The following is a 13,479-nucleotide window of genomic DNA, read 5'->3' as shown; positions in this document are numbered from 1 at the left end:
GCAGAAAAATTGGATAATCATCTTAAAACTACTTCAAAAACCTGGAGCTTCCTTGGAATGGATATAGATGGTACCAATCCCAATATAGAAGACGAGAAGGAAAGCGATGGAAACTTTCAAGAACCTCAGATCATGGAGGAGGACACGGAATCTATAGATATTGGCGAGCTGGATATTCTAGGCCTAGAACAAGCCTGTAAAACGGGAAACTTCGACAAAATACCTGATCGACAAGTGGATAATCTAGTGGAAGTCCTCAATAGAGCCCAAAAAAAATACTCATTAGGGGTTCAAATTGGCAGCCAATGGGATGGGAAATTCATCACCAAAGACAGTAAAAAACGGGGAAGGAAAACCACTCTGGAAAGAACCATCAAGATAGGAGAAGTGTTGGTAGAATCAGGCCGATATGCCAAGTTAACCAAGTACTTCAATGCCAACCCCAAACCTTCTCAATGAAGTTGATCTCATGGAATATTAGGGGGCTCAATAGCCCAAGAAAAGGAAGATTACTAAAAAACATGCTCATGGAGGAAAAACCTACCATTCTCTTTCTGCAAGAAACAAAATGTAACTCGACAGTCTTGGAAAAAATAGCAGCAAAGGCCTGGCCAGGAGGGTTAGTAACAGCTGTTGATGCTCAGGGTGCGTCAGGAGGACTTGCAGTGCTCTGGGATGTGCGAGTGATTCAACTGGACAACATACATGCAAATAAAAATTTCATTCAAGCTATATTTCACATAATTGGCACCAATATCTACGACCATATGACAAATGTGTATTTCCCTCAGGAAACCCTGCACAAAGTTGAAATTCTGGACACCTTGACGCAGCTGAACACAGAGAGGATGCACCCGTTATGGATATCCGGAGCTGACTTTAATATGATAGCAACAATGGAGGAAAAAAAGGGAGGCAGATGCAGAATCAATAGAGATGGATCCATATTAAAAGACTTCATTCATAACAACTGGCTGATTGATCTCCCTTCAAATAACGGCCTATTCACTTGGAACAACAAGAGGGCAGAACCAATGCAAATAGCCTCTCGTCTTGATAGATTTCTGATATCAGATAATGCAACTCACTTAGGAGGAGAATTCATTGCCTCTATCCTTCCTGTCTCAGGCTCTGATCATTGGCCAATAGCCCTCCATTGGAATCGATCTGGCTGCAGTATTAGGCGCCCCTTCCGGTTTGAGGCTTTTTGGTTATCTCATCCTGAATTTAATGAATTTGTCAGAGCATCTTGGCTAAAGTTCAATCCTACGGATGGCACCAAAATGTCTATATTCCAACGGAAGCTGAAATATCTCAAAGGGGAAATTAAACGCTGGAACCAATCCATTTTTGGCAACATATTTAAAGCTCAGGAAACCCTCAATCAAGAAATGAAAATCATTCAGCAAAGGATCATCACAGAAGGACGCTCTGAAGAGCTAGCCAAGAAAGAGCAGTACATAGAAAATCAAATCCTTGAAAGAGCTTTACAGGAGGAAACTCTCTGGAGGCAAAAATCAAGAGTTAGGTGGCTGAAGGATGGTGAAAAGAATACGAAATTCTTTCACAAAACTACGGTGCAAAGAAGAATGAACAATCAAATTTCCCATATCAAAAATGAACAAGGAAGTAAAATTGAAACCCATGAAGGCATTGAACAGGAATTCCTCAATTACTTCAAAAAGGTGAATCAAGAACCTAACATAGATCGAACAGAGGCCATTGATAAAGTCATCAGACATATTCCCAAATTAATCACTGAGGATCATAATCTTCTCCTTCTCAAGCCCACAAGCCTTCAAGAGGTTGAGACTGTTGTGCATCAGCTAAAAGCAGGGAAAGCGCCGGGACCAGATGGATTCACCTCAAACTTTTTTCACCATTTCTGGGATTTAATAAAATGGGAAGTCTGGCAGGTCGTGGAAGAATCACGTACTTTGAGATGGATGTATCCAGGTCTGAATGCAACATTTATTGCATTAATCCCCAAAGCAGAGGAATCCAATACTCCGGACAAATACAGACCGATTGCTCTATGCAACATCATATACAAAATTGTCTCCAAGGTTATAGCTTCCAGATTGAAGCCTTTGCTTCCCCTTATCATCTCTCCAGAACAATCTGGATATGTAGAAGGACGACAGATCACGGATGGAATTATTTTAACTCATGAAATAATCCACTCCCTCAAGCATTCAAAAAAACCAGGTATGTTACTCAAAATTGACTTATCTAAGGCTTTTGATAGTCTAAGTTGGACTTATATTCAAAAAATCCTTAATGCCTTTGGTTTTGCCCCTTCCTGGGTTAGATGGGTCAGTAATCTTTTATCCTCCTCGTTCTTCTCTATTCTCATCAATGGCATCCCGTCACCCACATTCCGTCCCTCTAGGGGTATCAGACAGGGAGACCCGCTCTCGCCTTTTCTGTTTGTCATCTTAGCTGAAGGACTAGGACGCAACATCAAATCGGCTCTCCTCTCTCAAAGCCTCAAAGGTCTCTCTTTTCACCATGCTCCCTCCTATTCTCACCAGCAATTCGTGGATGATAATATGCTTTTTGGTCATCCTTCTGTTCAAGAAGCTCGTACCTTCAAATCCATTCTTTCAAACTTCTCTGATGCTTCAGGAGCCCTCATTAACAAAGTCAAGTCTCAGATATTCTTCTTTAATACCCCTCCTCTCACCCAAAGAGCCATTGCCCGCATTCTAGGCTTCACCATTGCATCCCTTCCTTCTAAGTATCTGGGCGCTCCCTTAATTGCCTCTGCTCTCAAGCATTCCTCATGGAAAGACCTTTTAGAAAAGCTTGAAGCTAGACTGTTCCTATGGACCCACAGAGCTCTTAATATGGCCAGCAGGTTGGTGCTCATTAAAGCTGTTCTTCATTCCATGCCTCTTTACCTTTTTTCTATTCTAGCTGCACCTAAGTGGGTTCTTAAAGAAATAAAGCAGCTTCAGCGCAACTTCTTATGGGGTAATTCAGGTCCAAATCGAAAGTGGGCTCTGGTCAAATGGGAGAATGTCTGTATCCCAAAGAAAGCTGGAGGTATTGGGCTAAGAGACCCAGAACACAGCAATATGGTAATGGGTGCCAAAATTTGGTGGAGATGGCTCTCAAATCCCAGCACTCCTTGGGCCTCCCTATGGACAGTGAAATATGCGAGAAATACACCCATAGAGGATAGAATCAGAATGTCAGAAGTAAGTAAAGGTTCAGTCATCTGGAACTCAGCCATTCAACACCGAAATCTAATACAAAAGCATAGCTTCTGGGATGTGAAGGATGGCAACACAGCACGTTTTTGGGAAGACTCATGGCAGCAGCTTCCAAATCTCAGAGACACTCTCTCCAACCTTCCAGAACAAGATATAAATCAGTACGATAAGGTGAGTCAATTTTGGGACTCACTCTCCACACAAGAATACAGAAAGTGGAAAGAAGCTAGTCAAATAATACCGCACAACACGGAGCAAATTCAACTCTCTCTTTCCTCAGAACTTCAAAAACGAAAAATCCTATTATCGGCAGGAATGGATATTCTCAGGTGGGGATACGAGGAGAAGGGCACTTTCACCACCAGAGAAGCATACAAAGTCATTATCAAAGACAGGATAATCAGAGATAATTTATGGGATAAGATTTGGAATTCATCTATCTGGCCGAAGGTGTCTACTTTTCTGTGGCTTCTGTCTCATAACAAGATTCTCACATGGGACAACCTCAGGAAAAGGAATTTCTCTAGGCCCTCCATATGTCCTAACTACAAACAGGAAGAGGAATCAGCATTACATCTAATGCAAACCTGTCAGCTAGGAAGGAAATTGTGGGAAAAGGTTACATTCCGCTGTCAAAAGGAAGGCAGAGTGCATGGGGACATTAAAGGCACTCTTCGCACTTGGAGCCAAGAGCCATATCAAAGCAAACTCTTAAACACACTGTGGCAGCTTATTCTTGGTTTACTAATGTGGAATATATGGAAAGAGAGAAACAGAAGAATCTTCAAAGATCAATCACTGTCTATTGAGCAGATATGGACTGGATTACACCAAAATATTAAAGAAACCCTGTCTATTAAAGCCTGGTCCCAAGAAGATTTCCCATCAATCCCGCAAGAACAAACTATCTGGGACAACTGGAAGATTCACTTAGATCATCCGCTCTCTTCTAATAACAATTCCACAAGGTATCATAATCCTCCAGCAAGTTGGACTCCACCGCCAATAAACGTGTTTCAACTTAACTTTGACGGAGCTTCGAGGGGTAATCCTGGGAAAGCAGGATTTGGCGGAGCCTTCAGAAATCATCAGGGCACTCCCCTTCTAACATTTTTTGGCTCAAAAGGCTGGAACACCAACAATGCAGCGGAATTGGAAGGATTATGGAGAGGGCTTAATCTTGCGCAAGACAGAGGTTTCTTTCCTCTAATTGTTGAAGGGGACTCACAAATTATCATCGATATGGCCTCAAAACTTATGCAAGGATCCCCCATTCATAAAGTCAGCAGCAGCTGGAGAATGGCTCCAAGACTTGAGCTTCTAAACCAATGGCTTTCTCATCACCAAGCAATCTCCTTCAAACACATCAGACGGGAAGGGAACAAGTTGGCGGACTTTCTTGCTAATTTAGGAGTGGACACCGAAATGGATTTCTTCGAAGGCCCTCTCTCCAGCATAGCCTCAGAGAACCAACTCTCCGACTTTCATACCATTGTAAAAAATGACATGTATCCGAAGGAAGATACACCCCCGGATGCGGGTGTAATTACTGCGTGTTAAACACAATGCATGCGGAAGCGGCAGCTGTCCACACACTTGGACGGATCCAGCAGTTTACAGAATGTGAAATTAAGGCTCTGGTCACAGCATTTATGGTTCATTCGATTCGAGATCTTCAGACAAGTGATTTAATCATGGCGTGCTCTCTGATGTTTGCAGCGGACATCTGCAATCCAGTTTTTCTCTGCTCGTTATGCTTTCCGCACCCCTGCGCGGCTCAGGGTGTATGGAAGCCCCTCTGGTTTCTTAACCTGGTTTATTCTGCCTGTGTCTGGTCTATTGATTTGGTTTATTCCGCCTGTGTCTGGTCTACTCACTGGGTTTATTCTGCCTGTGCCTGGTTTCTTAACCTGGTCTATTCCACCTGTGGCGAGTCTAGTAATTTGGTTTATCACGCAGGTGTCTGGTCCATTAACTGGGTTCATTCCGCCTGTGTCTGGTCGCCTTCCCCCCAGCTTCGGTCTTCCTATTTACCCAAGCTGCCTGCGCACCCTGCAATGGCTCGTCGACGCGGCGTCCCTCGGCGTGGAAGCAATTCTGGTTCTCGTGGAGTTTCTCGGGGTCTTGGTGGCTCTGCCCCTCAAAGCATCACTACTTTAGCCTCTGCCTCTCCATCCTCTCCGCCCTCTGATCATTCTCGGCCCTCTCTGAATAGTTCCTTTCAAACTACCAGGTTCAAGTTCAGAAGTAGGCTCAATAAGCCTCTAATCTCAGCCATTATCACTGTTATCTTCTCGGAGGAGGAAGATGAGCTTATGAGCTTGGATGACACCTCCAGGGCTCAGTCTCAGTCTTAGGATATGAACAACTTTCAGGGTGACATGGCTGGAGTAGTCCTCAATGACACTTCCATGCAGCACGAGGATGGCCTTCAGGAAGACCCTCAACCCCAGCCAGCTTCACCTCAAGAGCAAATTCTTGCTTGTGAACCAGCGCGCCTTTCCAGAAGCGTTCTGAATCTTGTTATTCCTCTAGAAGGTAGTATGATGGGAGCTGAAGACAATGAAATGGTGACCTGGATTGGCTCCCCCAACCAGGCAAACGTGGACGCGACAGGCTCTCCTCTGCAAGTTTAAAGACTTCTGGCTCAAATGCCATGACAACAATCCCTCTTCTGATTTCTGGTACTCGTGTTATGTTTCCATGGTGCATGTCTCCGTCTTCTTTTGATATCAGCATGAAATACTATAGTCTTCAGGTCAAAAGTTTGGTTTTGGATCTTTTTGTAATAGCAGTTTTAAAGGATAGTATTTTTGTAAGTGATCAGCTACCTCTGAAGCATAGATCACCTATAGGACAGTCTAGTTTTTTGTCTCTCAAGCTCACTACAATTCTCGCTTCTAAAACTCTCAATTCTGTAAAAGGAATGAAGCTTGCTATCTGCAAAAGTCTTTTTGGCGATGGGCAGGCTACGGCCCCCTCAGAGGTTTAATCCTCTCTGTAAATATTTTTATCTTTTTAATAGAATAGTCTTTATCCAGAAAAAAAAATATTAATACCATTTAGATCAAGAGGATATGTTTGGAAGTGTTGTGCCTCAAAATTGTAAGTGGGCTGAGCTACCTCCTTGTGTGGGTTTGGAAATGGTAGTATAGGGAGTTGAGTGGGAGTGGATCTTTGAGATGGATGTGGTTGAGGTTGCAGTTGTGGTGGAGGTGGATGATAGGGATAACATGTAGTTGGATATGGAGGGTATTGAGGATATTGTGGATTTCTCTGATAAGGTTCTTGCCAACTTAGTTGCCAAGATTGGCTTTGGGGTTGATATGGCCAAAGATTCCAAGGAAAGGGTGTGTTCCAATTACTTTGAGATGGATGTGCATAACCTTTAAATTGTGAGTTAGTCTCTTTCATCATACGAGGTTGACTAGGCTTCCATGGTCCTCTTGGAGCTACAAAACATAGTTTCTTTGGTGATTGACTTGCTCCATTGTCCTCTTGGTAAACTTCCTTCAACCTTGGTAATGATGGGAAATATTTAATAGAATGTGATTCTACATGGACAACAAAAATATCAACATCTTCTTTTTCCTCATCTTTCATTCTTAACATTTCTACTTGTTCGCTAAGATTGCTAATATTCCTGTTTTAAAGTCATCAAATAAATTTCCAAGTTTAGCTTGACTTACTGATCTTGATGCTGATTTACTTACTCTTTGCCTTCCTCTTGATATGTGTTTGCATGTTTCACAGACTTCTTCAAATGATAATTGGTATACATCATCTCTACTCATGAGATCAAGAATATCAATCCAATCATTACTAATTGTTCTAAGTATGAGGGTTTTTAGTGTGCCATATCCTAAATGATGTAATTTTTCCCTCTTAACATTATACATGAATCTCTCTATTAGATCCTCAAGGTGATCATTTTCTTTTTGATTCATTCTAAAGATTTCTTCCTTAAGATCAAGATCTTTATATTTTTCTAGAATTTTTTTTTTTTCATATCATTCCATGATCTTATTGAATTAGTCCCTAAACTCATGAACCATTTAAGAGATCTATCTTTCAATGTTTCTAGAAACAATCTCAATTTTTGAGTGTTTAATATGTAACCATAAGATCTACAAACAATTTCAAGTTTAAAGAGAGAGTTTTCCAGATCCTCTAACCTCATACCATGGAATTTTGGAAGAAAAGATGGAGGGATGTTCTTCATGTGCACACTAACATTAGTATCTTGAATGGCAAATCCAAGAGGATCTTCCTCATTGTCATCATCTCCATCCATTTCTCTTACCTCCTCTATCACCTCTTCTTCTTCTATGTGCAAAAATGAATGGTGATGTGGCTCTTACTGCACCACGTGATCAAATGGGGGGGTGGGGGGGCAGGGGTTTGGTGTTGGAGATTATTTTTTGAATAAGAATGCTAATGCAATGCAATTTTCTATCCTTGAAATGAAATATGCCTAATGCAATTTTTTGTTTTTGTAGAAATTAAAAGGAAATGAATCAACAAGGGAAGAAAACAATGCATACTTTTACACCTCCTCGAAAACAATGCCAAAAAGTGATGAGCCTCAGTATTGTAATAGGAATGTTGAAAGTCCAAAGGCTACCACCTTTAATTATCAACCTAGGGTTCATACAAACTTAAGAGGCATCAACACTATATGTGCAACATATAATGCATCCTTATTTCATTGTCATGACGTAATGGAGTGAATGTAATGAAATCAAATCCTAAATTAACTGCAGTAATGGAAATGCTCGAAATGGAAACCTTAACCTATTCCATGAAAGAAAAATTATTCTAATTGCATAAATTAAAGACAATGAGCTAAATATAAATCATTGCATTTCAAATATTTTAGATCGATTTTTAGAGTTCATTGGATGTGACAATCAAGAAAATCATTATTGTATTATCCAATTCATAAATCTGTCCATTAACCCAAATTGTTGAGATGTTTTTCAAGGGTAAAAAGGCAAGTCCTAAGTCGTATTTAGTCTTTCATAATCATGGATTTAGAGCCTAGGGGTTATGATTCAACCCTAAGGGACAAAAAACAATATTTTTTGAGAAAATTTGGGCAAGTATATACATGCTGGAAGAGTGGTACAGGAAGTTACGGGATTTGCTACAGGAAGATATAATTGATCGAATGAAAAAGTAAGCCAAATCCAAATTGGATGGGACAATTTTTTTATATTGAATAGCATATCTTAGGTATCCCTTCCAAGTGGAATCACTAAAAAATACTGCTACTAAAAAATGCTAAAAAATAACAGAAAATTACTAGTCTAAAATCTGAAGATTCGAAAACTAGTGAGCTAGTTAATCTATCAAATTCCTAACCTAATCAAGTGAAAATGAAATGGGGTAATTTTTTATTAACTTGAATATTTTTATGATCTAATTCAAATGGAATCAACTCAATTGAATCTCATTAGCATGCTCTAAAAAATAGCAGAAAATTACTACTATTTTCCACAAGGGACTTCCAAAAACTTAGATTTTGGAATAAACAAACTAATCCAAGTAGCTCAATGATTAATATGACCTTCCAAAGTTGTTCCAAATATGAAATGATACACGTGATCCTAAAAAAGAACTTAATTCAACCATTTAACCCAATCCTACAACAAGAAACAATTAATATTAAATGCACAAATAGGAAAAAGCAAGAACAAGAGATGCATGTGAATAAAAAGCGAAAAGAAGAGAAGTAAATTATACAAAAGGGCTCTGAGGATTGTCAGATGTCCAAGCCTAAGGAAAATCAGAGTCATATGAAGGATACCAAAATTTAGAACGTGAAAATGGTACCAATCTTCATTATTTCCATCAATACAATTACATCCTAGCAACAAATGAAAGTGGAGTTGCAAAAATACAAGTGTTCTCCATAAGAAGACTAAGAAAAACCAACCCCTAGAGGAAAAATTGAATTGGTACTTATAAAAAATGTTTAGGAAGAGTTCCCCATGAAAGGAGGAATATTTCCCCTCCAAAATCCCTCAAATAATGGATCTGGTTCCCAACACTAGGAATATGCATTAAATGATAAGGAACACATTCCTAGATTTTCTCAATCATTGGAGCTCCAAAATTTGTGTAATAATTTTAGAATATATTGTTTATTTATTATCCAATATTGATCCTCCTGTGGTAGGCAGCAAGTCCCTAAATCATCTCCTCCTCTAAATCTTCATAATCTTCCCAATGTTCTCACAAAATTCTACAAAAATAAATAATGTTAGGCACAAATATGCAATTATCCATAAACCTTCCTAATGAACATATTAAAGTTAAAAACACATTGTATAATGCAAAAAGAGAGGTTTAATGTGCTGAAGAATGGCCAAATGGGCCTTAATTTATGTCTAATTTAGAGGCTCATCAGTAGCTTCAATAGGAATATTTGCAGCTAACCTTTTCCATGTGTGTTTTTCTAGCTCGTTTGGACATGCATGGCTTTGCATGTTGGTGTATGGTTCTCTTGCTATCTATGGTATGGTTTTTCTAGGTTATGATAGTGGCTTTTAGCCTAGACTTGCCTTTTTCGAGATTATATGGTGTTGGGATGTCTAATTCAGTTTTTGAGCTTTGGTTTGTCGGATGGATTTCAGAATCCAAGGTGGGTGTGGTCTCAAATTTCGTTCGCAAAGGCCTAGGAATCCCTTGACCAGTTTTGGTGGGATACATGGTAAAGCCTGAGGGATAAGTCTCGATTTAGGACCTACTGATATGGGTTTGGATTGCGGTAAATACTGAAAGATTGGTCTTGGTTTAGGGCATAGTGATCCAAGATTAGATTGCCATAAAGCTGGAGAGACAAGGAGACGAAAAAGTCCCCAAGGATAGTGATGGATTTCGGATGGAATTTCAAGTTTGGTTCGGTTGTGATCAGAGGACTGATTTTGGTGTGATCACGATTTGATGAGGGTGGAGGTGGTTTAACCTCTAGATTCCCTTGGTTTTTATTGGATTGGTTGTTCTATGAGATCCCACATTCATGCTTAGAATATGGCACAAGGGTGATAGGATGAAAGAGAGTTTTGGTTAAGCCATGTCTACGGTTGGGTGGTACGTGGAAGTCTTGAACCTGGTCGGATTTTCCTATGATTAATAAAAGATAAGTTCTCTTACTTTTGCACTTGTTCATATGTGGATTTAATGGTTTTCATATCTCTAATATTTATATGGTTTTATGCTAGTTATAACCATGGTTATATGACTGGTTCATGTCATTTTTATTTCATGTATTTACTTGTAATTACTAAATTGATGGATGCAAGACCTAATTGATGTTGTAACAGTTCAATGGAGAAGGTGGTGATCCTTCTGGTTATATTTCATAAGTGCTTCCAGTCATTCATACTCGTCTTGTATCATAGAACTGTAGGTTGCATTGATTCCAAGTGTTTGACAGAATGTTAGTGCCGATTGGGGATGTTGAGGCCTAATCCTAAGGTTGATTTTGATTTATTAGTACCGTCCTCATGACTTTGATGGATTATGGATGTTATAACAAGTTTTGGGCAAAGGTCGGGATTATGGGCTAGAAAAGTGGCTCAAATCTTGAGGACGCTAGAACAAGTTTGCTGAAAAGAGTCCATGGATTTTGGAACATAGGTTTGTGAGAGAAAATTTTGGTTCTCGGTGATGTCATACCTATAGCATGAGAATGAACTGGGGTTAAAAGGCTTAAAACATCAGTGGGAATTAGGCACAGGATGCTTGAGTGGCTGACATGTCTCCTGTGGATGTTGTTGTTGATGTGGATGGGTTTGGTTGATGTGTTCCATCGATTCCATTTCCTTAAGGTCATCAAGGAGGTTGAATACTTTATAGTGGCCTCTCTTGTCACATGTTTACCCCATATGGATGGTTGCTTGGATAAACCTTGGAGGAGGGGTGTTACATATTGGTATCAGAGCGTGGATGTGCTCTCCTTGGGTGAAGGTGCTTGGTCATGAATGCATGTTAGATGCATGTGTGTCTCTTACACTTGCATTCCATGTGCTTGTTGCATTGCATAATGATTGATCATGATTGTAGTAAGGTTTTCATGAGGAACTTGATGTTTATTTTGTGGAATGCATGGTTAGAAGTATATGACTAGTTACATGATTATATGCAACTTGATTACATCCTTGTATGTTAGGTTGCATTCTTGATTGTTTGATTACATGTATTTGTCTTGTAGGTTGGTTAAAATAATCAATCTCTTATGCTCAACTACATGCATTCATGCGTATGTGTAGTTGATTAGGAATTTCTTATGCATGTTAATAGTTCCATGTGGCAATGTGTACATTGGAGTAATGGTTGTTGTCATACATGAGGTCATAGCATGCATTGTTGATATGACCTTGCATTCATAAATGGACCCTAATTAGAGTGATGCTTATGCATTGATGCACTTATTTAATAGATGTCTATATGTTATTATGTTTATGTTATAAATGTATCGCATTGATTTGATGATTTTATAGAAAAGGTATCCTCCTCGAATTATGCTAAGGTACGTTGGTTTATTGTGATTTAGTTTTGCTGAATAATATGCCTTGCAAGAAAGAGATCAAATGGATAGCAAGGTGGTAGACTACATAAAATCTCCCTATGAATCATATGGGTAGCACGGTGTGGGGCACTCTTCTAACTTGGTAGACACATTGTAAAACCTGAAGGAAGAAATAAGGAGTTGCAAAACAAACAATGAAAAAATAATGCAGACACAAGAGAAAGAAGTAAAGGTTAATGCAATACTTCTTTAGAGTTTATCAGAATTGCAGCAACAAGGGCCACTTTAGATTAGCCATGGATAGGAGGACAAAACTAATGGGGCATATGGTAGTAGGTCTCTTGGTAGACGCAAGTCAGATAGATCTAAAACGGTGAGAGATGGTAGGTTGTTGGACACTTTGGATAGGAGAGGTGATAGACACGGGTATTATTCAGTTTTGGTTCTGACAGACATCATGATTACCATCATTATCATCCTTCCCAGAGGAGTGATAGGGGATACTTTCTAGATGAGTTTAAGAAATCAAATCCACCTACCTTTGATGGAGAGATGAAGAAATCCTAGGATGTAGAGGCACGGTTTCTTGGTATAAAGAAATTATTCCAATTGCATGATTATTCAGAAAACATGAAAGAAAAGATCGCCACTTTTAGTCTCAAAGGTAAAGTGATATTTGGTGGGAAGACGTGAAGAATTTCAAAGGTATACATGAGGAGGATTTGACTTGGCATGCCTTTGAGAGGTTCTTCAAGAAGAAGTACTTGTCAGAGAGGTACTATGATGATAGAGCTAAGGCGTTTTATGAGTTGCAGATGGGTTCTATGACATATGAGGAGTATTTTAGCAGATTTTTGGAGTTGTTGAGATATGTGCCTTACCTCAAGGAGGAGAAGGCCAAGGTTTAGAGATTCATCAGTGGACTTCCAGTAGTGTACAGAGACGGGATTGATTTTGATGAGCCTAGATTGTCGGAGGAGGCCATCTGAAACTTGAAACACTTTTATGAGGAGTCGAAGTGCAAATTTGAGCCTAAACATGACTTGAAAAGAAATGACAAAGCTAAAGGAAAATGGCCACCAAAGAGAGGAAGGCCGCAAGGTGCAAGTGAGAAAGAAAATGTAGTTCCTTACAAGAGGTTCAATACAACTGAGAAGGGACATCGAGAGCAGTAGGCTAGAGGTGGTGGTAGGGAACCATTGCAGTGTTGGATATGTGGTAAGGATCATCATAAGAGGGATTTTCCGCAGTATCAGAGTGGTGGTAGACCCCAGATCTATAGTGCTTGGGAGGCACATACAGTTGGTGATGTTGGTCATTGAATTCCTCAGATCTATGCAGTTATGGACAACAGATAGGCAGATCATCAAGCATCGATCATTGAGATGGACGGTAAGCTTTGTGGTCAAGTTGTTTCTATTTTAATTGTTCCTGGATCTAACTATAGTTATCCTAACCTGGTGGATAAGCATGGTTTGAGAAAAGAAGTGCATGAAAAATCTTGGTTGTTATAGTTGGCTATAGGTACAAAGAAGTGAGTTCACCATTGGGTAAGAGTTTGCACATTTGAGTTAAATGGTATGCCTATAGCAACACATTTGAATGTATTTCCACTAGGATCGTATAGTATGTGTTAGGATTCCAAGAAACTCTCCTTTGGTTGTAGCTCGGAGATGCCTGGTAACATATAAATTCAACTATTATTGTAGGTTTAATGGAAGGAAT

At 39.6% G+C, this 13,479-nt stretch overlaps 1 protein-coding gene across 1 annotated transcript; it reads left to right on the top strand.

The window, feature by feature from the left end:
* The first annotated feature begins 521 nt into the window (after positions 1-521).
* On the top strand, positions 522-4,778 carry LOC149200829 (uncharacterized). Its single transcript, XM_089401091.1, has 2 exons — positions 522-2,066; positions 2,535-4,778. The coding sequence occupies exons 1-2, from the start codon at positions 522-524 to the stop codon at positions 4,776-4,778; spliced, it is 3,789 nt and encodes a 1,262-aa protein (XP_089257217.1).
* The last annotated feature ends 8,701 nt before the right edge of the window (positions 4,779-13,479 follow it).

The sequence above is a fragment of the Pinus tabuliformis genome, chromosome 2_1 (assembly GCF_031772625.1).
Source record: "Pinus tabuliformis cultivar Carrire ecotype Pingquan chromosome 2_1, CPIR1, whole genome shotgun sequence".
In the NCBI taxonomy this organism is placed as follows: domain Eukaryota; kingdom Viridiplantae; phylum Streptophyta; class Pinopsida; order Pinales; family Pinaceae; genus Pinus; species Pinus tabuliformis.
Note: the sequence above shows the minus strand (reverse complement) of the source record. Positions and strands in the feature narration are given on the sequence as shown.